This window comes from Haliotis cracherodii, unplaced genomic scaffold (genome assembly GCF_022045235.1).
Source record: "Haliotis cracherodii isolate W230 unplaced genomic scaffold, xgHalCrac1.p SCAF_3, whole genome shotgun sequence".
NCBI lineage: Eukaryota > Metazoa > Mollusca > Gastropoda > Lepetellida > Haliotidae > Haliotis > Haliotis cracherodii.
The window spans coordinates 14,142,300-14,168,843 of NW_027266286.1; the positions used below are offsets into that span (position 1 = coordinate 14,142,300).

Sequence of the window (26,544 nt, forward strand, 5' to 3'; positions counted from 1 at the left end):
ACAAACAATCATTTTATTAATGGCGAACATTTACCAACCCGCGACAATCGTGTCAACACGGGGGTTCCCCTAGCAATAAACTCGCATCTAAATTCACTACTGTTCTACTGTCGGCTAGCCACAATGGCTAGACTGGACCCTAGTGGAATGGTTCATGCCACAAAAGTCTAACAACCGAACACTAATTAAGACGGGCCGACCTTGTATTTACGGTCTGGTGAACACAGCTCAATGGCCGCTCATTCACGCAAATTTCACATCTCACTGTTTTGTTTTATCTCACTATTCATTTGATAAATTTGTCAACTTCAACTGGAACCCGGTCCCGTGTTACACGCATGTGCAATGGGTTGCACATGCGCTGCACACCTGTTGCACACCCGTGTCCAACGGGGGGGGCACCCTGTGTGCAACCCGTTGAGCACCCGTGTCACATGCGTGTTACACACGTTCTCAACATGTGTTAGGGGAATGAACTTTTAGGCAGTAGTGTATATATACTGTCGGGCTGATCATGGAGTATTGCTTGCTTGTTACTTAACTCTGCACACAGCAATATCCCAGGCTATATACATACAGCCTTTACATCATCGTCTGTACCAGACAATCCAGTGACTGATGTAATTAGCAGTGTTCAACATAATCAGGGTAAGATAACACGTAATCCACTAAGTCCTCGAGCATGTCCACCTGATCCATATAGTCACCCCTGGTCACAAACAAAGTGCCTTGCGACATATTCTAAACCAGAGTTGGTGCAGGTCATAAAATAACAAAGACAAAGTAATACAAAGAAAACATTATCAAAATCTTATGTTGAGAACAAATGTTCAAGGGATCTTTTACTCAAAAGAAAAATAGAGACAGCTGAGTTAAGCATTGTTTAGTGGGCGAGTTTAACGCCAGTTTGAACAGTCATTCAGTTAAAACATCAAAACTCATTATGGCGTGTATAATGCCCACCCCCTTCTACACAGCTGTGTATATTTGGAAAAAAAGTGTGCACTATACTCAAGAAAATACGGTATATCATGGTGTGTAAGCTTGATGTTGGAGGAAAACTAAATTACATAAACATATGTCCAAAATGAAATCATTTACAGTCAAACAGATTTTTTATTAATTTTTCAACATTAAGGATAGATTCATTGGCAGAGCAAGAAAAACAACTACTATATTCGACGTAATAAGCCCCCCGCTCTAATAAGCACCCATGGCGATATTTGTTAATATATTGGCTGGTGAACAATTCCAATCAGCACCCCTTCCGATTGATCAATGTACAAAAGACTTATCTATTCGTGTATAATATGTGTGTTATGTGCATCCATAATTATGGGCAATTAAATTCTGGAAAAACGCATCTGCCGTATATAAACATTTCAGGCTGACAGCATAAACCACGAAATTTACGATCTTTCAACTGTGGTTTTTCACCAAAATGATATTCTAATAAGAAGAGCCCCCTATTTCTAATATTGAGAGTGCCATGGCCGCTTATTATGTCGAATACGGTAAATCTTTGAAGAAGAGGGCCCACTCCAACACAGCATTCAAGGCACTCTGCCCATCATGACTCACATCCTTTAACATTGACTGACATTAGTCAATTTATTCACTGGGTCAAAAACTACAATCTACATTTATTCAAACAAACCACATATGAAGGCATCCAGATCATCGTCTTTCGAATCTTCATCTGCACAGGGGAAGAATATCTGGCCATTGGGAATGCCAAACTCGTCCCTGAAGCTCATCAGCTGGCAGCGCTGTGTCATGCAGCAGTAGGTGATGGGCGTGCACCCGGGGAGGGGGGCATCGTCCGTAACCTGTCAAGAAGCATTGGTGACACGTCTTATCTTACATTAAAATACTATCTTCTGACTGATTAAGGAGCTGGAAAATATTTTCGATGTTGGTATGAATTTCATGTAACCCGCTGAGAAATCAATCAGTACACATGTTAGGTAACTTACTTATTTCATTGAGTTTCAGAAATGAACCGATGTCTATCCGAATGCACTGGGTAAAGGGAAGTAACTTGGTCATTACTCGGTCTGTGATGAGTTTTGTTAACTGAGTGAAACTGAGGACATATATTCTGGGCCTGTACAAATGATCATTGGTAAGGTAACCGATCCCTCAGGGCACATGGTGTGATGTACGGTGTGTGTGAGCCTATGGCCTATGGTTTGAACACAGGGTATGTCACGCCATATATACATCGAGATCAGTTGACAATGAACTTACCGACATTCATAATGTTTCAATATATTTCTCCATCACCCGTGACAGCATGGTGGCCTTGTGGTGTGTTTCTATATAGCGCAGACTAAATCAACTTCATGTTTCTATATAGGGCAGACCAAATCTTGGTCAGTATGCCAAGCAGCAGAATGCAAAATCAAAAAAATGTTTTCAGGGTTAAATGGAGCTAATTTCCTTCAAAATATAAATGAAGGTGTTAATATAAATACAACCAAATGATATCTTTAAAAGACACATTGTTTTCACCTCTGTGATACGTTTGTCCATAAAACAAGAAACATACATATCTCTGGCTTTAATGAACTGTAATCTAACATACATTTTCTTCCCTTTGAAACATTAAACCACAAGTGTAAATATTGTATGTTGTAAATGGATCTAATGATGGCCCACCTGCCCAAAACAATCTTAGCACTACAACTGCCCTCGTCTTTATGTTTGAGTATGGGAGTTATCATGGTTATCATCATCAAAGTGCTAAGATTGCTTCGTGCATGTGGACCAATGAGACTATTTCAAACTGCTTCACCTAAGAATCAATATGTACGAATGGAAACTTACAGAGAAATTCTCAGCAATAGTTTTGCAATCGAAGAGTTTTTCTGATCTGAAGTGAGTTGATATTGCAATACAGCCAAGCAACCTGAAAAACACAAGTATTGGTGGAACACTGACTGTGGACTGCGACTAGGTCGTGGATAGGGACTGGTGGAACACTGACTGTGGACTGCGATTAGGTCGTGGATGGGGGGGACTGGTTGAACACTGACTGTGGACTGCGACTAGGTCGTGGATAGGGACTGGTGGAACACTGACTGTGGACTGCGATTAGGTCGTGGATGGGGGGGGACTGGTTGAACACTGACTGTGGACTGCGATTAGGTCATGGATGGGGACTGGTGGAACACTGACTGTGGACTGCGATTAGGTCGTGGATGGGGACTGGTGGAACACTGGCTGTGGACTGCGATTGGGTCTTGGATGGGGACTGGTAGAACACTGACTTTGGACCATGATTAGGTCGTGGATGGGGACTGGTGGAACACTGAGTGTGGACTGCGATTGGGTCATGGATGAGGACTGGTGGAACACTGACTGTGGACTACGATTAGGTCGTGGATGGGGACTGGTGGAACACTGACTGTGGACTGTGATTAGGTCGTGGATGGGGACTGGTGGAACACTGACTGTGGACTGCGATTAGGTCGTGGATGGGGACTGGTGGAACACTGACTGTGGATTGCGATTAGGTCGTGGATGAGGATCTGGTTGAACCCTGTGTGTTGAAAGTGATTAGGTCTTGGATGGGGACTGATGGAACACTGACTGTGGACCATGATTAGGTCGTGGATGGGGACCGGTACAACCCCGTTTGTTGAAAGTGATTAGGTCTTGGATGGGGGCTGGTGGAACACTGACTGTTGATTGCGATTAGGTCTTGGATGGGGGCTGGTGGAACACTGACTGTGGACTGCGATTAGGTCATGGATGGGGATCTGGTGGAACACTGACTGTGGACTGCGATTGGGTCTTGGATGGGGACTGATGGAACACTGACTGTGGACTGTGATTAGGTCGTGGATGGGAATTGGTGGAACACTGACTGTGGACTGCGATTGGGTCTTGGATGGGGACTGGTGGAACACTGACTGTGGACTGCGATTGGGTCATGGATGAGGACTGGTGGAACACTGACTGTAGACTGCGATTAGGTTGTGGATGGGGACTGGTGGAACACTGACTGTGGACTGCGATTGGGTCATGGATGAGGACTGGTGGAACACTGACTGTGGACTGCGATTAGGTCGTGGATGGGGACTGGTGGAACACTGACTGTGGATTGTGATATGCTCACATACTAGCCAATGGTTTGCCTGCTCCAGTGATATTGCCAAGACATTGGTGACACACTTATGTTAATGTGTAATGACATGTGGATATTTAAACATGACAGCCTTCTTATAACATGTACAAACATTTCTTTGTTAGGATGTTTATATTTTACACTAAAATCATTGATTTCTTTAAACTAAACAGTATGAAAAGGACCCTTTCTGGACCAACTAAATCTGAATTGTTCAAGAATTAGGCAACCAAAACACCAAAACGTATGGCAAAAACTGCCAATTCTAGAAGTTTGCAGTAAGAATTTTCTCTAATATCTGAAAATGAACAAATGCTTGGCTTAAGCTTAAATTTTTTAGATGTTGGTAAAGACATAGACCCATTTGCCTCAAAAGTTTATATATTCTTTGAGGCATACTCCTATACTAGATTTTGCCACATTTTGCAAGTGACAGAAAGAAAACATGTCAGATGTCATTCATGTAAACATATAAAAGGAGCTCTTAATGTTTCCCATAGCTTGAAAATATCCTGAGCAGCTTGTACAAGAAGCCACTTACCCTGGCCCAGCCCCTTGTTTCTGTCCATTATAAATCTTCAGGGAACACCTCATATCATCGGGGAAACGGCAGCCCAGTTTATTCTCTGCCTCTCGTAACTGTTCCTCAGTGGCTGGAGCTGAAAATTCAGAAAGCAGCATCAGAGGATCATCTTTGCTGATAGAATTTTTAATGTGACTGGGCAGATAAACTGGGATTAAAGTATAATCGAGTCCCTATATTTCAAATATAGTTTTCCACAAGTTCTTTCTTGTTTTCATCTTGAATGTTCACCGGTTTTAAGTTCAGTTTATTCACAATAATCAGTCACTTTATCAGGACTAGCACCATAAAGCAATGTCACCCAGTTCAAATTTCTCAAGTGTTGCACCCGACTTGCCTAAAAAAATCTGACCTGACTTGCCTGAAATATATATATAATATTTTGGTATTCGTTTGGCAAATAAAACTTAGGTTAGACATAATGATCACAATTACTAGTATATTCATACACAAGTATGGAAATAATATTAATAAAACAACGTATCATCCATAGAATTTGTCTTCTGTCATATTTACATTTGCACTTCATGTTGAGTCAGTGAGTCAGAGCCCAGTCGGTTACGCTATTGGGACCGAGACTACAACACTAACATTTAGGTACATTATGTGTATAAAATGCATTACTATGTATTTCTGATAGTTACATACTTATTCTAAAATACAAAAACCGACCATAGTTCGCTCACAACAATATGGGCGAGTCGGATTTTAGGCGAGTTTGGTGTATCCCTTTCTCAAGTTCCTGCGCCTTTGCTTGTTCCTTGTCATATTTCTTCCGTAATTCAAGCTTCAACAGTTCACAACGTTTTCTCTCTTCCTTGTCTTCTCTCTTCCTTGTCACTATATTCTAACTGCACACGATACTCTACGGCTCTCGCTTTGGGATACATTCTCGAGTCACGTGACCTTGCAGACACACGAGAGCTTCTCGACAAACCACTTGTCACAAAATATTTTCCCATTACATCTTCCTGCTTATCGTTCATCATGTGATAATATACTCACACACATCAAAAGTTCCAGTTATCTACGAGTTGCACACAGAGGGTTTGGTGTTCACTTGAGCGGTACCCGGCCAGGGACGCATTCGCACGTACAACTCTCAGTAAACACAAAATTCAAAGTTCGAGGATTTATTCAGATGCATGTCAAATACGGGAGCCATCGCACATCACACAACACATATAGTTACTCAAATACACATCGTAGACTCCGTGAACACCATGGTTCCTCTTCATTTACATCGAACATCGCAGTTTTCCCCAATTCTCAACCATGTGCTCTCATCACAACAAATCGTTTTTTCACTACTATGGGAGATAATTCTATAAACACATGTTCTGTGCATACCACTAAGAATATCTCGTTACGTCGCTTTCTCCTACCGCCACACACACACACACACATATATATGTGTTTGTGACTTAGATCTTTGAAGGTTAAAGCACTAGTTGGAAGGTATATAGAGTGTCTAGCTTACCATACTGGTCCTTATCTCTATATTTTCAAGTTTATTTCAATAAAGACCAAACAATTCTTTGTACAAACCCGTACATGAGATTACTCGGCGGTACTGCATTAGGTCCAAGAACGCAGTGTTTGGTCACAGCTGGTAAGTATTGCTGATTCTTTCACTGCCGATATACTCACATACATTTTGCTGCTAAAATCGGTAAAATGCCGCCTTTTCGAAGGCTTGTCAACAGCTGGCCGAGTCACATTTTCAATAACTGCAGTGATTCACTTGAAAAAAATATAACACGAAACATATGTATTTTCAATATATTTTTTCTGATTCTCCGTGTTTGGAGGAACTTGTATCCCCAGACATATATATTACGACTGTGTCGAAAAGCACTATCTGTCTGTCTGTCTGTCTGTCTGTCTATAGTTACCATAGGTGTGAAACTCACAAGTTTCGTTTGGTATGGTAGACAAACGGTTGGATTTCGCACCTTGGAACAACTGTGTAAAATGATCAGCACCTTATTTTTATGCCATATGCCAAGTCTGGAAACTTTTGGGCCAACACCTTCTGAGATATATGGTGTTTTATAAAGTGTTTCATTAATTAATTCAATATGAATCCAAACGACGCAAGTTTTCACATGCAACCATGAAACGTTGAACCTTTAATGATGATGCAATGTCTTTTGCAAAGTAGTCTAGCTACTAGCGGCTGCTGAACACAGCTCAATTTCACATGCATCTAAACAAAAACAAACATATAACGTATGGTGTTGATACATAATGCCAGTTTGCAATCTGTTCTGTGAAAAACGAATAACGACTCGATTGTACCGCAAACTTTATGCCAATCTTTTTATCAAAAGTAAAATCATGAATTGAGCTACGTACGTTGCTCAAACTGAAGCCATTTTACCTCTGCATTCTCAACATTCCAGGAATTATATATCTTATACTATTGAAGGATCAGATTCATTGGCAACTGGTCAAGTATGTGAACATGTTTACAAGAAATATGTCATCAATTGCGTGTGAGCCTCCACATGTATTAATCTTTGTGACTTCCCCTGGACCCCTTCTGACTTGACGCCGGCATCACCTACGGAATCAAGTTTGTCCGAACTATGCGTTCTGCGCTGTGATCGGGCATGTGGGCGTGTTCAAAATGTAAAGCCACTGTAGCTGCAATTTGTCGATTCTGCAGCTTAGTATGGCCTGTTAACCACTTCATGAGCTCATTGGCTAACCCAATACTTGGCATCCTGCCAGTGATTACATCATGTTCGTTCACGTAGTGGCATTCTTATACTTCAGACGTTCATACTACATTTGACACAGTTGCAGTTTGTACTCAAAGCTAGCGACACCTCCCAAGCCAGCACAGAGCATCGCCTGATAGCCAGCCAAGGAGAACTCCACCATCGGTAATTATCACGTTATCCTTTCATCCTTACCCACATACTCTTAACCCTCTTGGTGCCATAGGACCAGGGGGCACGGGTGGCCCAGTCGTCTAAGGCGCCGCGATTCGCTGTGCAGAGTTGCGTCCCTTGGGCACGCCAGAAACCTATGATTGTGGAATCCCGGTTCGCCCCGATTATGTTTCTAGGTTTGTCCGCACCATACCCGTGCTCGTGGGTTTCACCGAAGTGGTAAACGTCTGGGACCTGTATCACTTCGGGCTTTCCTCCCACATTAAGCTGACACGCCGTGATATAACTGGAATAATGTGAAAAGCGGCGTTAAACCCAACTCACTCACTCACTCACTGCCATGGGACTTTTCACATCCGCATAGTGCCAAGGGACCATATAGATCTATGGTCCCGAGAAAGTGCCCTTTTTAAACCGTGAATTTAGATATCAAACACTGTGTGCACAAAGTTAAAATTATAACCGTCATCACCCCAATCATCTTAGCTTTAACATCGTGCAACTCATACTTTATACATTGCTACTGATTGTGCTATATTGATTGAGAAAATATGATTTGCGAAATATGGAGAGATTAGTAAAGTGGCTTCTCGGCCTTTCTCTGTCATGTTTGAACACCAAGCGAATGACGGCGAATTTTGATTATGCACCCATGTCACATACACGTAAATATTTTCAGACAAAATCCTTGTTCATAAGAAATAATATGACCAGCGTGGTCAGAAAAACATGTTTCTCACAACTGTGTACTTATTCACATAAATAAATTGATGTGCACTCCTTTACGATCAACTTAGTATCTTGAAATTTCCAGATACTATCTTAAAATGTCAAGATACAGAAGTTGAAATTTCAAGATATTCAGTTGAAATTTCAAGATAATAGTTGAAACTTCAACTTAGTATCTTGAAATTTCAACTTAGTATCTTGAAATTTCAACTTAATATCTTGAAATTTCAACTATTTACTTGTCCCCACTGTACAGTTATTGGCGTAAGAGAACTAACGTTTAGTCGGCCACGGAAGTTTTTTGTTCAAGTATTGCATATGTTTATCGACTGTGTGTCATGGCGATTTGGCACGGCGCTAGAGACTAAACGACAGTGCAGATTGTCTTTTTGTTTATGATGCTGATTTACAGAAAATATTCATATCAAAGATATGGAAAGATAGCTATAATCGTTAATATTAAGGTGGTAGAGTGTATATTTATGGGCAGGAAGTTCATGATCAAAACCTAAACATTGAATGGCCAAGCCCGAAGTGATCGACAGGGCGTTCGCATCATATCTGTGCCGCGATTTCTTGTCCACCGGTTGTCCTACATGCTCGCCCGTTCAGACAAATAACTGCTACTTTTTATACCCCCGACAAAATGTCCGCGCGATTTCTCTTAAACTATTCAGTGGATTCATCTCAAACTTAGTACATATAATCTGTGTCATATGGAGGGGTGCAGTGAAAAGAAAAAAAAATGTTTTTATGAATTTTCCATTTTTTAATGAATTTTTCAAACCCTAACCCTATCCTAGCTATTTAATTTGTAACTACTGACACACTAGGCGGGTCGGGGGTATTAGTGAGCAACGCTCACTTTTGCACTTGTTCGAATAGGCTTATAGACGGTCGGTGATTTCCCGCCGCTGTGAATTCGTGGTTTCATTTTCCAAATAACAATATTCTCTTTGACTGAACTAGAAAGCATATCTATAGAACATCACGATTGGAAAATGTCTACGGCGACCGACGAGTGAATCAGAGCGCTTGTTATTTGACTAACAGTGTTAGAATATTTGGCGAAGTTTTCTAATTTTGGTATGTTGACATGTGCTTTTCATATCTGTTTGAAGGCTTGATATTCCCAAAAAATAATGTGCATTTAGTTGAGTAAGGGAATGTATTTTTTACAGTGAGAAAGCTGTCAAAATGGATCCAATCTTAAACAACCTAGATTTTCAATATTTCAGCTTCATCTGTTAGAATCTCGAATGGTTCAATCTATAACGTCAACAGAAAAAGTAATTAGATCTACTCACAATATATAGATAATCGATTTCTGAAAGACAAAATGTTTGCAGTGTAAATGTGATTTCGTTTTGATGTTTTATATAGTTTTATTTATGTCTTTTTTCACTCTGCATTATCTAAATTACCATACCTCGATCAGTGACATAGTAGTAATTACTTTGTTGAGTATCCTTAGTATGAAATAGATTTTTTTTTTAAATAAATATTTGTCTAAGAGCAAAATCAAAGCATTTTTGTGGTTCCTTTTCACCATTTTAATTTGTATATCTTCCCTCAAAGCTGTAGCTTAGCTAGGCCAAAATTAAGAAAAAAGGGAAAGACATAATAACTGAAAAACATTTATATTAAAGATTTTGCTGGTTAAATTTTCGATGTTCTATACCAAGAATATATTTTTCCTTTTATGACAAATAATTCCTTTACCTTCATTGACCTACGATCATTAATTATTTCAAATTTTTCCTTCAGTAGGTTGGGATGGAATGGGAAACTACTGGAAATAAACTATCACGTATGTCCTCAGATGTACATGCACATACCTAGCTAGGTGTAAATACACTTCTAAAGTCGTATTTATAAATCAATATGAAAGAAAAAGTGGTATTTCATGGACTGGCCATACAAGTATATTTTGAGCAAAGGTCTAAGTAAGGCAGCCAAGTGCGAAATACTAGCTGAGACGAGGATGTATGTTTTCTGGTGGTCTGTCATAGTGAAACAAATTTGTTCAGAGTTTTGAGCACATGAACTGTAGATCTATATACATTGAACACTACTTTAATCGAAGTAATTAATATTTTCGTAATTTTCTCTTTCACTTAATCTAGATATTATTTATAATTGTACCGTAAAACAATAATATTGCCTTCTTTCACCTGTACTGTGCAAGTTATCGTTTATATAGATCTAGCCTACTCTACTCTTAATTCTTGAGTAAATATTAAAATTGTCCAATTACATTTCGTTTCAATCTTTATATATAAGTTAGATTTAAACCATTAACAAGACGTCATGACACCCTAAGTATCAATAAGCGGTCTGTGTGATTGCACAACGAAGCAATGACATATGGCGCCCGAGTTGCGAGTGATCGAAAATAGGTTTGTTGAATAGATTTGCTGCCCATGAAAACGTTTCGACAATTTTGATTGAATCTACATTTACTTACTCTTGGGTGGTATTACGTTAGTATAATCTTGTTAATCATTAACAAATAATAATGATGCCCGAAATTGAGCGATGTCAATTTGAATATTGTTAAAGCTGTTTAGCGATCTTTCACATTTTGTCTTTTGAAAATGTACGATATCAATTAACCCGAAGTTGTTTTTATCACTAATAAAAGAGCACGGTCACTGAAACATACATGGACGTTACCGGGATTTCTTCAAGATATTCATTCCAAACTGTCATTCGTATTGTGACATAATCTTTGAAACAGTCTGCGTATGAATTAATCACGACTATTTCCGTCAATTTTGTTTTGACGTCAAAAACACGCACATTTTCATCGGGATGTTTTATCGGTAACTATAACTCACGGAAAATTCTCAGTGAATGTGTACTTCAACATAAATGTCATATATGTCTATCACTGTTAGGACATGTACTTGCCAATGATATGAATTATTGGATTTTCAGATTTCAAACAAGGGCGCTTGCTCGACTTGCTTGCCATTTTCGGTTGCTTTCATATTAGGATTAATGTAGAAAAGTAGAAAACTTATAAAACCAGTACTTTTATCGATGGCTAGGCAGTGCTTATAAGGGAGAGGTTATCTCCTTTAGCTATAGGCGTAGTATAGAAGTGATAAATTCACGCTTCGACCTTGCATTGCTGTATATCGTATCTTATTCAAGCTGTATCACTGAGTGTGAGTGATTATCTCCCTTACCCGAACAGCTCAATTGCGCACTAGCTTTGCAATGTATCGTATGTTATTCAGGCAGCTATCGAGAAACGATCCCGGAAAGAATTTAGGCCAAGCCTGTCACGCGCACTCAATTTTCACACTGCTATTGCAACATATTGTTCAACACGATTAAATAACAGGCTTCTATAAAGTATGACTTGTAAAACATGTAAAACAACGGGTTTGATATGAGAATTTTTTTATTAGTTGTCTTCATAATCACATGTATGGCGCTTGCTGTGCATAGTTGAGCACAACATTGTTTTAAATACTTCACTGTATGTAATGTATGGTACATACCGTTTCATGCGGCGGTTTACGTTTCTGCATGGTTTATTGCTTTGACAAAAAGAAATTAACTTCCAGCAGAGATCATACACCCGTATATGTTCTTTGCTTCTGGATACATAGGAAATCAACAGGTTAGTCTGTAGTTTGCAATTATTTTCCAAAAAGATAATACGGTTGCATGATATCTTCACGATATTTGGGTTGAACATAGTAACATTCTTCTAAACAAATTTCCAATCTAAGCCGGAAGCAATCACAACACAAACCCAGTTAACCAAACGGAACCATACACAAGAGTGAGTGAGGTAGTTGGGTTTAACGCCGTCTTGAATAGTATTCCGTGTCAGCTTGAAGTGGGAGGAAAGTCTGAAGTGATGCAGGTCTTAGACGTTCACCACTTTGGTGAAACCAACGAGCAAGGGTTTTGTGCTGACAACAAAATCGGGGCGAACCGAGATTCAAATACACTGTCATAGGTTTCTGGCGTGCCCGAGGGACACAACTCTGCATAGCGAATTGCAGCGCCTTCGGCGACTGGGCCAACCATGCCCCCGTAAACAACTGTAAGAAACTATTATACAACAAAGATGTTTTAGATGAGATATGTATTGCGGAACATTCCATGAAGAAACAGTGTCAATATTACACAATCACAAACTACAAAATACATGCACAATAAACGACAATTAAAAAACACAGGAACATTCAACATTCAAAAGAGGTACAATTTAATTTCTAAAACAAGTGTATTATAATGATATGGAAACAATATGAGAATTGAGCAAAACTATGGTAATGTTGTACATACATGTACAAGGAATTTGTTTTTAATTGTTGATATGTTAACAGATCTTGGAAGTTGTTTCTGGATAACTGTTGGTAAACTTATTAAGAATCTGCTCCTTTTAACAGATTGTACCAAATTCTTTATCATGATTGGGGATTATTTGTGATTCTCTTTCTTGGTTGTATTATGTAAGACAGTGCGTAATGTTGTTCATCTTCTGAGACATCACATGTTTCACAGAGACGTTGTTCAAATGGGGTTGGTGTTTTTGTATATCTACAATTTTTTCAATTTTTAGTTTGTGATTACTTAAACGAAGTTTTGAGAAAAGTTACCTATGGCCTTTGATTTTACAACATGTATGATAATTCTCAATATTTATAGATAACGTGACCAAACTGTATGTTCCTAACTTGCTGCTAGATAAATGGGAATCCATTAATGATTGCGTGAATTTTTACATTTGAACTGAAGTATATTTAGAGTGGATTCATTACATTTTTGTGTTTACTATTTTAAAAGTGTGCTTTATTTAAACCAACCAACATTTTGACCAGAAACATTGATATTTGCTATATAGGATTTTTTTTTATTGGTACAAATAGTGGGTATATATCAAGTTTTGCCTGACAGGCCCAGTTTTCTTGCCTAGGTTTTCTTTGTGCTGACCAATTAAAGACACTGTTTCTTTTATTGTGCTTTCCAAAGATAAGTACATTAATAACAACCAATTTGAACTTAACACAAATTCTCTCCTCCCATAGCTTACACTTCCTTCCTCTGCACATAACATTAAATGGCGGGGAGCTATTGATGCTCTGCAGCAATCTCTACTTGTATCTTTTGGATTTGGTGACTTTAGAAAGACAATCAATCAACGCGAGTTGCATGTTATACAATTTGGTTACACTGTGGGACGAATTAAGACGTTGTAACACTTTTGATACAATGTATACGTTTTTGAAACCGCGACGTCAGCACAGTGCGGCACTGAGCGGTATGCAGGCTGATTGACGTCCAGGCACCATAGCACGGAAATTGAGCCAAGCGATGTAAACTGATTTGTTGCCCAGGTCCTGTATTGACAGCTAACACTTTCAGTAGTCATGCCTGCTTATAGCAGGGGAATCCAGCCTCCTTCTGGTTCTACAGCGTCTATGGAGAATGTAATTTGATACCAGGCTGAAACACCACTGATCAACAAGAAAGTGGTGTCATTAGAAATATCTTATTTAATTAGAAGTTAGAGTAAAAGAAGCCCTTACTTTTTCACATATGAATTCATCAAAGGTCCACCTCAAATTACAAGTAATTACCAAGACATGATACAGCCTGGCTCCAGTAAACGGTCCAAAAGTAATATGTTCACACTTCCGGTTGTACAGTTTTCCCCTGTAGTTCAAGTTCAATATCAGCATCTTTTTATCTCAAGCCATATAAGGCATTATTCTACATTTTGTATTGGTTGTTGGTGTATTTGGAAAAGAGTCAATCACAGAAAAAGGTGGAGCTTTAATATTGTGTAGCAATCTGGTTGGTTAAAGATTGTTGGTTAAATAGCTGTTTCTGGAATTTACTTTATGTCAACAGTTTACACTTTATCGCTGATATGTGTGATCGTGGTGAAAGACCTGTAACCCTAGGTCAAATATATCGTCATTGTTTTGTGTAAATATAATGAAAACATCTATTCAAATGGACAGTTCTTCATTAGGGGTAAACGATGTGACTGGAGGGTCACATACTTTGAATTCAGGATCTTTCTATCTCAAAAGTGTTGTAAACAAACTGTCATTGCTATACCCTTGTGGGATAATTAAATAAACAATTTAATAAATTATACTGACGCTTGTACCCTGTTCAAATGAAGAAAAACATTCAGAAGCCACTAGTTGATTCTGCCCGCACAATGAAGTGTTTAGGTCGGATTGGTTGGAAATGGAAAACTGTCGTCTGCTCCAAATTGCCATACATTTTTAGAATTATATTGCAAGGTAATACCAGGGAGATGCTTCTTTGTATTGTTTCGTGATTGGATTAAGAAAGTGATATATTTTTAAACATACAGATATGAAATTATCATCTGTGTATACAGTTTGCGTTGTACTCGTCTTCCAAACGTGGCATAATATCTATACATGTGCAGATACAGAAAGTATAGTTTCAATCGAGCCCCCCCCCCCCTTCCTTATTTCGAAAAAAATCTTTATTTCTGTATAAATTACCACCAAAGACAATAAATAGATCTGTAAAGCTGTATCCGCCCATGCCCATGATGTCTGTGATGTGATATCGTGCCCGGATTCCTGGTGAACTGCAACTGTGTTTTATCATCCAAAACTGGCTCCCACAAGAGATATCGCTTGGGTGAGATCAAGCGATTTATTACTTGCCCGTGAAGAGATCACCCGTTTAATAAACATACAGCTGTATTACACATTGTGTAATACCAAAACGCGTGCTTATGTACTCTCGGAACACGTTTCACGAACAAATATTGAAAGCTCTCAACATCCCTTGGCTTATTCAACGACATTGCGTGTGGAGATGATAGATCACTGAAAGGAGCTTATGCACACTCGATGACCCAAGCAACCTTGTTGCTAGGTTGACTTCACATGGCATTGTTTCGCCGTAGGATCTTGCAACAAAATTCCAAAAATTACGTCATTGGGTATTGTGACGTGATTGTAAACTTTGTGGTGCAAGGCCCCGTTCCACAAGGCGATCGTACGGTAGCGCAATGACAGTCGTTGGTTAAGTATATGAGCTGCGATAACCTTAACGCTACGATAATTTTGTGGAACGGACGCCTGAATTCTAAAGGTGGACCGTTGGGTGGTATTAAATTCATACGTTTCAACTTTTGACGTATTTGAAGTATTACTGTGTTAAACTCAGTTGGATTATGCCGTGGATCGTGTATGTGTCAGCCTATTCACGCTCAACAGTATAATTCTAAAAACGTTATAAAAGGCCAGTAATAAATAAAATACTAAACTCGCTCCCGTGTAAAACCAATTTTATGAAACTCGTGAATAGATATGGTATCTGACTCGCTTTCGCTCGTCAGATACCACAACTATTCACTCGTTTCATAAAATTGGTATTACACGGGAGCTCGTTTAGTATTCTATATATCTACACTGTAGATATCGCTGCAATGAAATTGCATCACAATGCTTTGCAGACCATTGTGACGTCATTGATACCATGACGTCACAATCAAATGACATCACTAATGGCTCTGCTACTGAAGCTGTTAGCAGTACTTTCTACACTTAAGACACTGGGCCTAGATTTTCGAAACGATCTTAGCCCTAAGATTATCGTAAAGTTATCGTAAGGAAATCGTAGGCTATCGTAGCCTATTTTCGAAACTATCGTAGCCCTAAGATATCTTAAGTTTGTCGTAAATCTAAGATCGCCCTATACCTGTCGTAAGTTTATTTTATCTTCATCCAAGATGGCGGCATACTTTTCCATAGATATTGTGCCAAACAACTAGTCCGCTTTCCGTTCAAACATTGACATTTCATTTTGTAAAACTGAGTGATTCAAATTGACACTTCGAAAACACGAAGAACGCATCAAGGATTTCACGTCAAAAATGTTCTTAATCGCGACAGCGATACACATAACTGTGGAGTCGATAGCTTACATTATTTTTCTATCCGAGTCCATGCTGATGAAGTGTGAAACAACATACCTTTTCGATAATTGGGGAAGGATAAAAACGGAAGGTGTCGGCAGGCTACAGTAATGACCGTGACCTTATTGATAATTTAGGGGGAGCTAATCTTAGTTCAAACTCTAGTTGAGAGTGGTTTCCCTTTGTATTCGCCCGGGACACCTTGCTCAATGGTACAGTTTTCATAAAGCGCAGAGTTCCGCTGTTATATTATTGAGTCGCATTTGTGTCAATGCTTTAGTCTTTATTTTCGCATTTTATAAAATTATATCAATCTACATATGTAAAAACAACCATAAAGGTTTCGCATATTTTTTTACATCTAAAATCGTGTGGGACGGGTGGTTTTAATAATTGAATTTTAACTATACAGTGTAGTATTTGTTGACTTAACAAGGAAATACATGTGATCAAATATTTGTATACAATATCTAATATTTTTCTTGCAAAAGTAATTGTAATTTGTTTCGTTTTAAATTCAATACCTACGTTATCTATATCCTCTTGAAAGACAAATATTTGATAAAAAGTGATTGAAAACTGTCTGTCGAACAATTGCATTCTTTGAAAACAGGTGATTAACGGCATATAGATGTATTCCCTTATAAATTTAACAATTTACTGAAATTTTGACAGCAAATGTTAAGCACAGATTTTTGTATCGACAAATAAAATAAAAAATGAGTTCCCATGCTCGTTCTGGTTCTCGTCAAAATGTAGCATAGATTGCACATTGTCCAAAATTCACTTTCAAATATATGTTCGCAGAAAAAAAGTTTATTGAATGAAATTTACTGATCAACATAAAATACACATTTTCAACACAATAATCTTTGCATTCAATAAGCCGGTTTTAAAATATTTTGGTCTTTTTAATATTTAAGTCTACATCTTCCCGTTTTATGTTTAAAAAAAATATAGATATCCTTGAGACCATTCAGACAATAAAATCGTTGTAACGAATAGGGTCAACGGACAAATACTAGTAAATGATCCTCAGCAATTCTGTCAGACAAGCCATACATCATTGAACTACGTTCTGGAATAGATTTGACACATTACAAAGTATTTCGCTCCTCAGCCAGATTTAAATGAAATCAGACAAATCAGTTTATTAGCTCTACTTAATTTAAAAGGATAGAACATTACTACATTATATGTATGTTCACGTTAACTTGTGGCGTGTTCCGTGAGACAACATAACTTGACAATTCCTAAATTATCCCTCTTTGCGAACGAAAATTAGTGTCACTTTTAAATTTTGAAAATAATTATGGATCTAGATAGATAAACAAATAATTTCATCATCTAAATACTAATAGCTTGATATTGTATTTAAGTCCTTGCTTTATTCATGAAATATATTGGATACATAAGTAACAAAACAAACTTAACAAGCTTAGATTGTCATATAAACTTGCTTGTGGGTGCGCTGCTTCCTGAACAATTTTTGTTTTGAGTGTTTCCACGTATAATGTTGGTGTTTACACTAATATAAACTTGACTTTTGACATAAACATAAAAATAAACAGTATACATCACTTAACATCAGACTTGAACACGCATGTTAAATGCTGAACGCATATGCAGCTGGGAAATCCCCGTGACGTCACTGGGAAACACCCCGCTATTTCAATCTCTAACACAAATGAGTTCTCTGTCTGAACGATCTGCGGCAGGTTTACGATAGTTTCGAAAATCTATCTTGTCTTAACCTTAAGATATCTTATCTTTGAACGTAAGTTGTTAAGATTTATCTTAGCTAAGATCGTTTCGAAAATCTAGGCCCTGCTTATTACTGTCTACAAACTGAAAAAGTTGGAAGAATGATGTTGGATGATAAATTAAATCTCACCCTCGTGTCTTTTGATATCAAATATATCAACACTCGTTGATAAAAGTGGAAAAAATCCCCCGCAAGCCTCGGAGTTTTCCCACTTTTATCAACTCGTGTTGATATATTTGATATCAAAAGACACTCTGGTGAGATTCTCTATTGATGGCTATGGTTTACGTATGTCAGAGAGACTTCTTGCATAACGCCACTAGTGAACGTCTGCAGAAACGTCTACAGCTAATAGCGCGGAAACTGGCACTTGTTTCCCAGGTCGTGTATTGACTGTGTGACCGCATCCTGCTCTCGACCGATATAAACTGTGAATATATAGTGCAAAGTCTTTGAATTACATTTTGAAATAATGCACATAAGGAAGATAATTAATGGGTGTTAACTAATTTCAAATTTAGAGATAACAAATTCTTTATTTTCTATAAAGGCGACATTTCGGTATATATTCTTATACCGTTGTCAATCAAGGCTGAAGAATGAACAGTTATCAACGTCAGTAATGTACAGTGTACATACTGCTGGTGGACAACGCAAGTAGAAACGGACTATAGCAATATATTTTCGTTTACGCTCGTATCTTCAACGGTTCTGCATAGAAAACATTGCAACTTGTATTACTAATCAACATCGTATTTGTGTTCTTGGATGCATGTGGAAACTAAAGCGGCTTGGCGGTTCTATTTATTTTGAACTATAGAAACATGGGCACGCCACATGGAGCAACGGACTATAGATATAACGTGCGCGCATTTTTTCTGATTCTTCCCCGCCCTGAAGGCGGGGAAGTATACGGAAACGGTTAATTTTATAGCAAGTATATCGACATGTTGCTTTATTTGAAATTTCAAGCCGAGCAGTTACCGAAACGAACATACAAATGTGCGTGAAATGTTGATGCTATTCTTTTCCAACTATAAGACATACTTTAAAATCGTCTTTATGTAGTTAATTGATGCATCTGATCGTTTTTGGTCATAAGCTGACATTATTAAACCATTCATGTGTAATCCGATTTCCTTTTTTCCTCATGGACTAATTTTCTGCTTTGCACGGTGTATACAAAAGAAGAACTGTACTCCGGACATCGTAAATAACAGCATGATATAAACTATGTTCTGAATATGCTTATTCACGAACAACGACGACATCTCAGATTATATGTTATACGGCTGAATTCCACATTCTATATACCACACTTTTGATTGTTTGGATGCTCATCTTCGCTGGAAATATTTGGAATAGTTATATTCCATATTTTGAATTAACCCATTTCCCCGTGTTTTATCATGTTTAAATCAGTGCACCGCACATAGCCACTTGTTAAACGTTTGGTTGCAAAGTCAAAGAAAAAAGCTGAGTAGTGTGTCGGTGAATTTGCACCAAGGCTGTAGTATTGTTCAACCGTTAAATGGATTTCAATGTACAGCCGTTGCTCTGGTCGCTATCATATATTTTGTATCCCATGGCTCATACCTATTTGCGTCTGTTCCGTGTGTAGCGACCAGAACTGCGATAAACACCATAGAGAATTATATCTGTGGCATGCAACTATGTGTTCTCCCTTAAGCATCTATGCAGTTTACCGGGCGCAGCCCGAGCTCTACCATCCGCTCAATTACCGCGCTATAGTGCCACTGCTGTCTCGTTATACCGTTACCGTGCCTCACGCTCTGGTGACTCTCGCTTCACGATCCAACACCCGTTTTCGGTTTTAGGGAAACTTACACCTCTTTACAATCAAACACCCGTTCTCGGTCTTAGGGAAACTTACACATCTTTTCGATCCAACACCCGTTCTCGGTCTTAGGGATACTTACACGTCTTTATGATCCAACACCCGTTTTCGGTCTTAGGGAAAGTTACACGTCTTTACGATCCAAAACCCCTTTTCGGTCATTAGGGTTAGCTTGCCTTTGGCATGGGTTAGCCATAAATTCTAACCTTTTCAAGCGTTAATCCGGTGAATCCCTTTGGTCGGTCATGTTGACATAAACAATTGCGGATGTGGTTTCAAGAAAAGAGGAAGTTTACTGAATTACGCATGCATGTCAATGGGGATTCTAATGACCCGTTAAACGAGCACTGATTACATGTGATAGCGTCTGTGGTCCAGTGGTAGAGCGTCGGCTAATTAACGTTCGAGCCCCCACAGCGCTAATTGGATCTGAAAAAGTGCGCCCGGTAAAGTGCACTACTCCCAGTTATTCTCTAATTTATGTATTTTAAAGATGTTATGCCACTCATTGGTGGGGATACAAGTGTAATAATTCAAGTTCCAAGGATGTTTGTGTTATGCTATTTTCAAGAGTTAAAAGAGTTGGACATATTTCTTCTCATACACAGTAACACAGGAGGAAAATGTCTAGGAGTACACACTCATGACATTGTACAATAGGCGATGATGTTCACACTATATATGTGGGAGGGTATGTACATTAATATAATAATATTAATTATTTTGAATATAACTAAGTGTGTCATTAAACATCAAACAGTGAATACTTAACATGTCAGAGTTAAAAGGGGTACAATTACATGTGTACTATTCAAGGGATTTCTAAGCCCCAATACCTCACATCCCTCTGGCAACTGATGCGTGTATTTTTGTTTGTATTCTCAAGTCCCAAAGTCATTTTTTGTAAATATTACTATCACCTATTACTATTACTGGGTACCCAACCCCCTATTACCCGACCCTACCCGGGTACCCACTCTAGATCTTAGGAGATGTCTCAAAATGTCCGATTGGGAACATTTTTAGCATAGCCCTGGAAAACTGTATTTAGATACACGTTTTAAACAATATGGTCATACATACACTGAAGTTGAATTAAGTTATATCTTTATTCAACCATATGAAAAATCAGAAGGAATGGGTGCATAGTGAGAAAGAAATTAGTGACTTGTAGTGTAACCATAGAGTTAATTTTTGTCATTAAACAATATAACAGGTGACTAACCATGGGTCCGGGTAGTCCCGTGGGTACCCGGGTCCTACTCAGTACCCACCCGACCCGGGTACCCAAGTTACCCGTCTCAGCCCTAGAACAAAGGTTATATTTTTAAACTATGTAGTTTCATATGCAAAGCTTATTGTCAAAGTACATGTTTCTCAAAGGTTGGATATGTGAATGACAATGTTCAGCAAACAAAACCCTCAAGATTCCTTTCATTCTTGAAAGCATTACATTTATGCCACTTCTAGTTGAGGGGATGTGAGTAATAATATAGTCAATAATCTCTTAACTTTAGCAATATTGACCCATAGCATTCGGATTCTGCTCACAAGTTTGAAATGTTATATACTATCATCTTAAGATTTCCTTTTTTGTAGATTTTAAAGGTGTTATCCCATTTCTGGTCAAGGTGATATGAATAATAATATAGTAAAAAAATCTCTTAAAATTAGAAATCTTGACTCATAGCATTCAAGCTTTGCTCACAAGTTTGAAATGTTATTTACTATCATCACCCAAGAAGAAATCTTAAGATTTCTTTAATTGTAGATTTGAAAGGTGTTATCCCATTTCTGGTCAAGGGCAGATGAGTAATGATATTGTCAAAAATCTCTTAAAATTAGAGGGGGCATGGGTGGCCCAGTCGGCTAAGGCGCTGCGATTGACTGTGCAGAGTTGCGTCCCTTAGACACGCCAGAAACCTATGATTGTGGGTCCAAATCCCGGTTTGCCCCAATTATGCTTCTAGGTTTGTCAGCACCATACCCGTGGACGTTTCACCGAATCGGTAAAACGTCGGAGACCTGCATCACCTCGGGCTTTCCTTCCACATTCAGCTGACACACTGTGATATAACTGGAATAATGTTAAAAGCGCCGTTAAACCCAACTCACTCACTCACACACTCACTTAGAATTAGAAATATTGACCCATTGCATTCAGATTCTGCTCACAAGCTAGATATGTGTTTTACTATCAACAGCCAAAAGAAAATCTTAAGATTCTATTATTTGTCCAGTTAATAGGTGTTATCTAGGGCTGGGACGAGTCCAGATTTACTACCCGGGTACCCACCCCCTACTACCCGACCCTACCCAGGTACCCACTGTAGGTAGGCCTCAAGCGATAGGTACAAAATGTCCGATTTTGAATATTTTTACCATAACCCTGACAAAACATATTGAGACACATGTATTATACAATCTGGTCATGCATACACTGAAGTTGACTTAAGTTATATCTTTATTCAACCATATGAAAAGACAGATGGAATGGGTGCATAATTTTTGTCAGGAAACAATATATCACGTGACTAACCACGGGTCCGGGTAGTTCCGTGGGTACCCGGGTCCTACTCAGTACCCACCCGACCCGGTACCCAAGTTATTCGTCACAGCCCTAGCGTTATCCCATTTCAGGTCGAGGGGAGATGAGTAATAATATAGTAGAAAATCTCTTAAAATTGGAAATATTGACCTATTGCATTCAGATCCTGCTCACAAGTTTCAAATGTTATATATTATCATCAGCCAAGATGAAATCTTAAGATTATATCATGGAACTGTTCTGGGTGAACAATACCTTCCAAATGACGTGCTGGTTTTCTTGGGGAATTAGTCAGCAAAGAGCCAGAGCCACAGGAGACTCATCACAATTTTATTTACAAGAACAATTAACAATTTACAATTTATACTTAGATAATAACAGAGGGTGCCACAGAGAGTCGGTACACACTCTGGGCTGTGGGAGAGAGGTCTGCTTGGTAAGAGAGTCAAACCCCTTCTCTGCTAGAACTTGGCTACAGTATGTATTTAATGAAAGTTTATACAATAGAAAGGAATGTGATTGGTTGATACACGATTGGTTGTGTCCTATGCTAAATGGATGGCTGGACAGAGGGGAATACTAAATCCTGTTAATCCTGTTGGACTGGCACTAATCTTGTTGACATATTTACTGGATGCTTGAAAGAGATTAGGGTGTCACTATAGATGAGCTTGTGTGGGGCTAATCCTTAATGCCCTATAGACGAGCTTGTATGGGGGCTAATCCTTAACGCACTATAGACGAGCTTGTATGGGGGCTAATCCTTAATGAGTCTTAATTGAAGTAATGTTATTCTAATATACCCCGGTAGGTGATGACAGATATCCTTAAATAAATATCCTTTGTCTGGGAGATGGGATCTTGATACCTTAGGCTAGCAACCATCTAAAAAGCTATAACTGAAACTACTGATATTTTATATATGCATTTTACCTGATGATAATTATTACTTGCTAAACTATAATTATATTAAATGGTGTATAAATATTACACCATGATAACTCATAAAAGCACTTGATGTAGATCTAATTATTATAAGATAACTTAGTATAAATGTTAACCATGATAACTTCCCCTCCGTCTGAAAAAGTTTGGACCCCAAACGTGTAAAAATAAAAATAATGAAGGCTTAGATGGACAATGTATAAAGTTAAACTGGTAGTAGTGAATAATAATTATTATAGAGTCTCTTTGATATAAGGAAAACATAATATAAAAATGCTGTCATCAGGGAATCTGGATGTGGAGCTGGCTTGTCTTGGCACTCTGTACTGGTGGTTTTATGGGTGATGTAGGAGGCCTTGAGTTCCACATCCTGGATTGGGGTTGTAAGATAGTAAGCTGTGTCCATGGAGGTGTTACATGGAAACAAAGAAAAGAGAGTTAGCATGTTCAAATAATATGTCATATATAAATACTTCCTCAGTTTGTCTGTAATAACTAGAAAATAAAACAAATATGATAATTATGATGTAAAAGATCAGTACATAATTATTACTAAACGGTGTCATGGCCAGGAAGAATGTATTGGCGGCAAATTACAAAAGTATATCATGAGAAAAATAGTAATATCCTTCTATTTTTTTTGGATACAATCATTAGACGAATTATATATACATATATGTGCATGTGCATATAACAAGTGCATCGATTTATTACACTAATACGGTATACAAAAGGTGTTAGAAAGGTGTATATCCTTTTTAGAATTCTTTGTTAGTTTTCGTAACTATTTGGTTTGCCTTTTCTTTGTTTTTGGTTCATTTCGGTTGTTAAGTTTGCTTTATTTCAATTTGGTTTGTTTCGCTTTGATTTTCGTTCGGTTCAATGTGATAGGGTTTGGTTTATTTTGCTTCGGTACGGTTTGCTTAGCTTCGGTACGGTTTGGGTTCGATTCGCAGTATGGTTTGCTTCGCTTCGGTGCGGTTTGGGTTTCGATTCGCAGTACGGTTTGCTTCACTTCGGTGCGGTTTGGGTTTCAATTCGCAGTACGGTTTGCTTCGCTTCAGTGCGGTTTGGGTTTCGATTCGCAGTATGGTTTGCTTCGCTTCGCTTCGGTGCGGTTTGGGTTTCGATTCGCAGTACGGTTTGCTTCGCTTCGGTGCGGTTTGGGTTTCGATTCGCAGTATGGTTTGAATAGCTTCGGTGCGGTTTGGGTTTCGATTCGCAGTATGGTTTGCTTCGCTTCGGTGCGGTTTGGATTTCGATTCACAGTATGGTTTGCTTCGCTTCGGTGTGGTTTGTGTTTCGATTCGCAGTATGGTTTGCTTCGCTTCGGTGTGGTTTGGGTTTCAATTCGCAGTATGGTTTGCTTTGTGTCATTTCACTTCGCTTTTGAGATTGGTTGATCAGGTCAATGCTCAAAATTTGCTGTGATACAAATAACTCAGATGATCAGGCTGATGCCATTTGTTCTCAACTGGCGACCCATAGTGAAAGGACTGGACACAAGAAAACATAACAAGATACAGCTATAAGCTGTATCGTGATTTGCACCGTTTATTCAGGAGATTTTGTATTTTGATCAAGAATATGTTCAATTGGCAGCAATCGGTATATATGGGGAGTAGATCCTGGTATGGTCCATGGGAACTACTGTCTAAAATACGGTAGTTAAAGGTGTTGATGTTTCCAAAGTCTTTATGTGGAAAAATAACCCTTTTGGATTTATAAATTGGTGCTTCCTCTGGATCATATGGAGGATTATCTTCTAGACGGGACCAATTACGGAGATCGTTCCAGCTATCATCAAGGTAGCGCTGTATGAGGTGGGGAGGAACATTTTCAAAATGGCATGTGTGGACAGTATCAGGATGTTCTTTATATGAGACCTTGACATAGCAGTCTCCTTGAATAATTTCAATGCCCAGAACTCTTTCTATTATATGTTCTACTCTTCGTAGGTGTTTGGGAAAAAACGGATGTGGTTTGACATCTAATTCTATGCATGGTTTGGTGTTGTCTTGCTTGACATTTCCTGACATTGTATTCCCTGACAGAACATTGACTGATTTATTGTCTTGTGCTGATTCCTTTTGGTCGAAAAACTTATGATTCTTCAGTGGACGTTTTCGTCGTTTTCCTGACATACTTCTTTTGAGGTGAAATTCTCTCCGAATGGAGTCTGGAATGCTGCTGCCATACTCCCATGTGTTTCCTCTTTCTGGATCCTTCCATTTTACTCTGTAGTACATTTTGCCATTTGCTCTCTTGGAACTAACAATTGAGTGGATGTCCTCTGGATTGAAGACCTGAGGGATATCCTTGGTTTGATTACCTGATGTTGGACTTGGAGGTTGTACCTGGCTGTCGTCGGGTTGTTTTCTGGATTTGGGCTGGTGATGCTTACTATTCACTCCTCTTTTCCCTTTGTTTACCTTTTCATTTACCTTGGTTGGAGCACTAGGACCTGGTGTGGCATGATTTTCCTTCATTGTTGCCGTGGGACTGGTAGGTTTTTCTGTTGTACTTGAAGCAGGGTTTTTCTTCTTTGTTGGGGTCTTTTGCTTCGGACTCTTGTTGCTGGAAGTACCTGCCTTTGTTTTGGAATTGACCTTCTTACCTTTCTGTTGTGGAGGTGATTGATCAGTAGCCTGGTAAGTTGAACTTGTTGATGGGGAATTGTTGCTGTCAGGCTGTGAATCACTGACTGGTTCCTCATTGTCATCCATGACTCCTGAATCTATGTTACTGGTGTCATTGAGGTATGGTTCTGGAGGATACTGTGGACGATCAGTAGGATCAAAATATGGCTTCAGACGGTTGGCATGGACCAGTGGTTTGTGTATTTTGTCGTCAGAACTTCGGCGTAGTTTGTAGGTATAATTTGGACCTCTATGGACGATATAATAGCTACCATACCACTTTTTGGTTAATTTGTTGGAAAGGCCTTTTTCAACTTTTTGACAGTAAAGCCAAACTCTTTGACCTGGGGCGAATTCTGGTTCTTTAGCCTTTCTATTATATTGTTCTGAATACACCTCCTTAGCCCGAGCAGTGTTTTCAGCTGCGATTGTTCTAGTGATTTCAAGCTCCTCAAGCAAATTGGAAAGATAACTTTTGTTATTGTGGCCTAAATTTTCTTTTG

At 38.7% G+C, this 26,544-nt stretch overlaps 1 protein-coding gene across 4 annotated transcripts; it reads right to left on the bottom strand.

Annotated features, from left to right (window-relative positions):
* Positions 1–175: 175 nt before the first annotated feature.
* LOC139474643 (F-box only protein 3-like) lies at positions 176–20,057 on the bottom strand. Of its 4 annotated transcripts, none has more exons than XM_071257738.1 (4): positions 19,992–20,057; positions 4,674–4,791; positions 2,830–2,911; positions 176–1,829 (listed from the first exon to the last, which is right to left on the bottom strand). In XM_071257738.1, exons 2-4 carry the CDS (start codon positions 4,724–4,726, stop codon positions 1,644–1,646), a joined length of 321 nt encoding a protein of 106 aa, XP_071113839.1. In that variant the 5' UTR covers positions 4,727–4,791; positions 19,992–20,057; the 3' UTR covers positions 176–1,643. The 4 variants fall into 4 exon arrangements, with proteins under 4 accessions (XP_071113839.1, XP_071113838.1, XP_071113837.1 ...); XM_071257737.1 differs by lacking the exon at positions 19,992–20,057 and adding an exon at positions 5,721–6,013; XM_071257736.1 differs by lacking the exon at positions 19,992–20,057 and adding an exon at positions 5,388–5,698.
* Positions 20,058–26,544: the final 6,487 nt, after the last annotated feature.

Excerpts from the sequence above, each read along its gene's own strand:
- LOC139474643 (XM_071257738.1), bottom strand. The coding sequence starts at position 4,726 with ATGAGGTGTTCCCTGAAGATTTATAATGGACAGAAACAAGGGGCTGGG. Across the intron at positions 2,912-4,673 it reads AAACAAGGGGCTGGGCCAGG|GTTGCTTGGCTGTATTGCAA; the intron begins GTAAGTGGCTTC and ends TGTGTTTTTCAG. Across the intron at positions 1,830-2,829 it reads CTATTGCTGAGAATTTCTCT|GTTACGGACGATGCCCCCCT; the intron begins GTAAGTTTCCAT and ends GCTTCTTGACAG.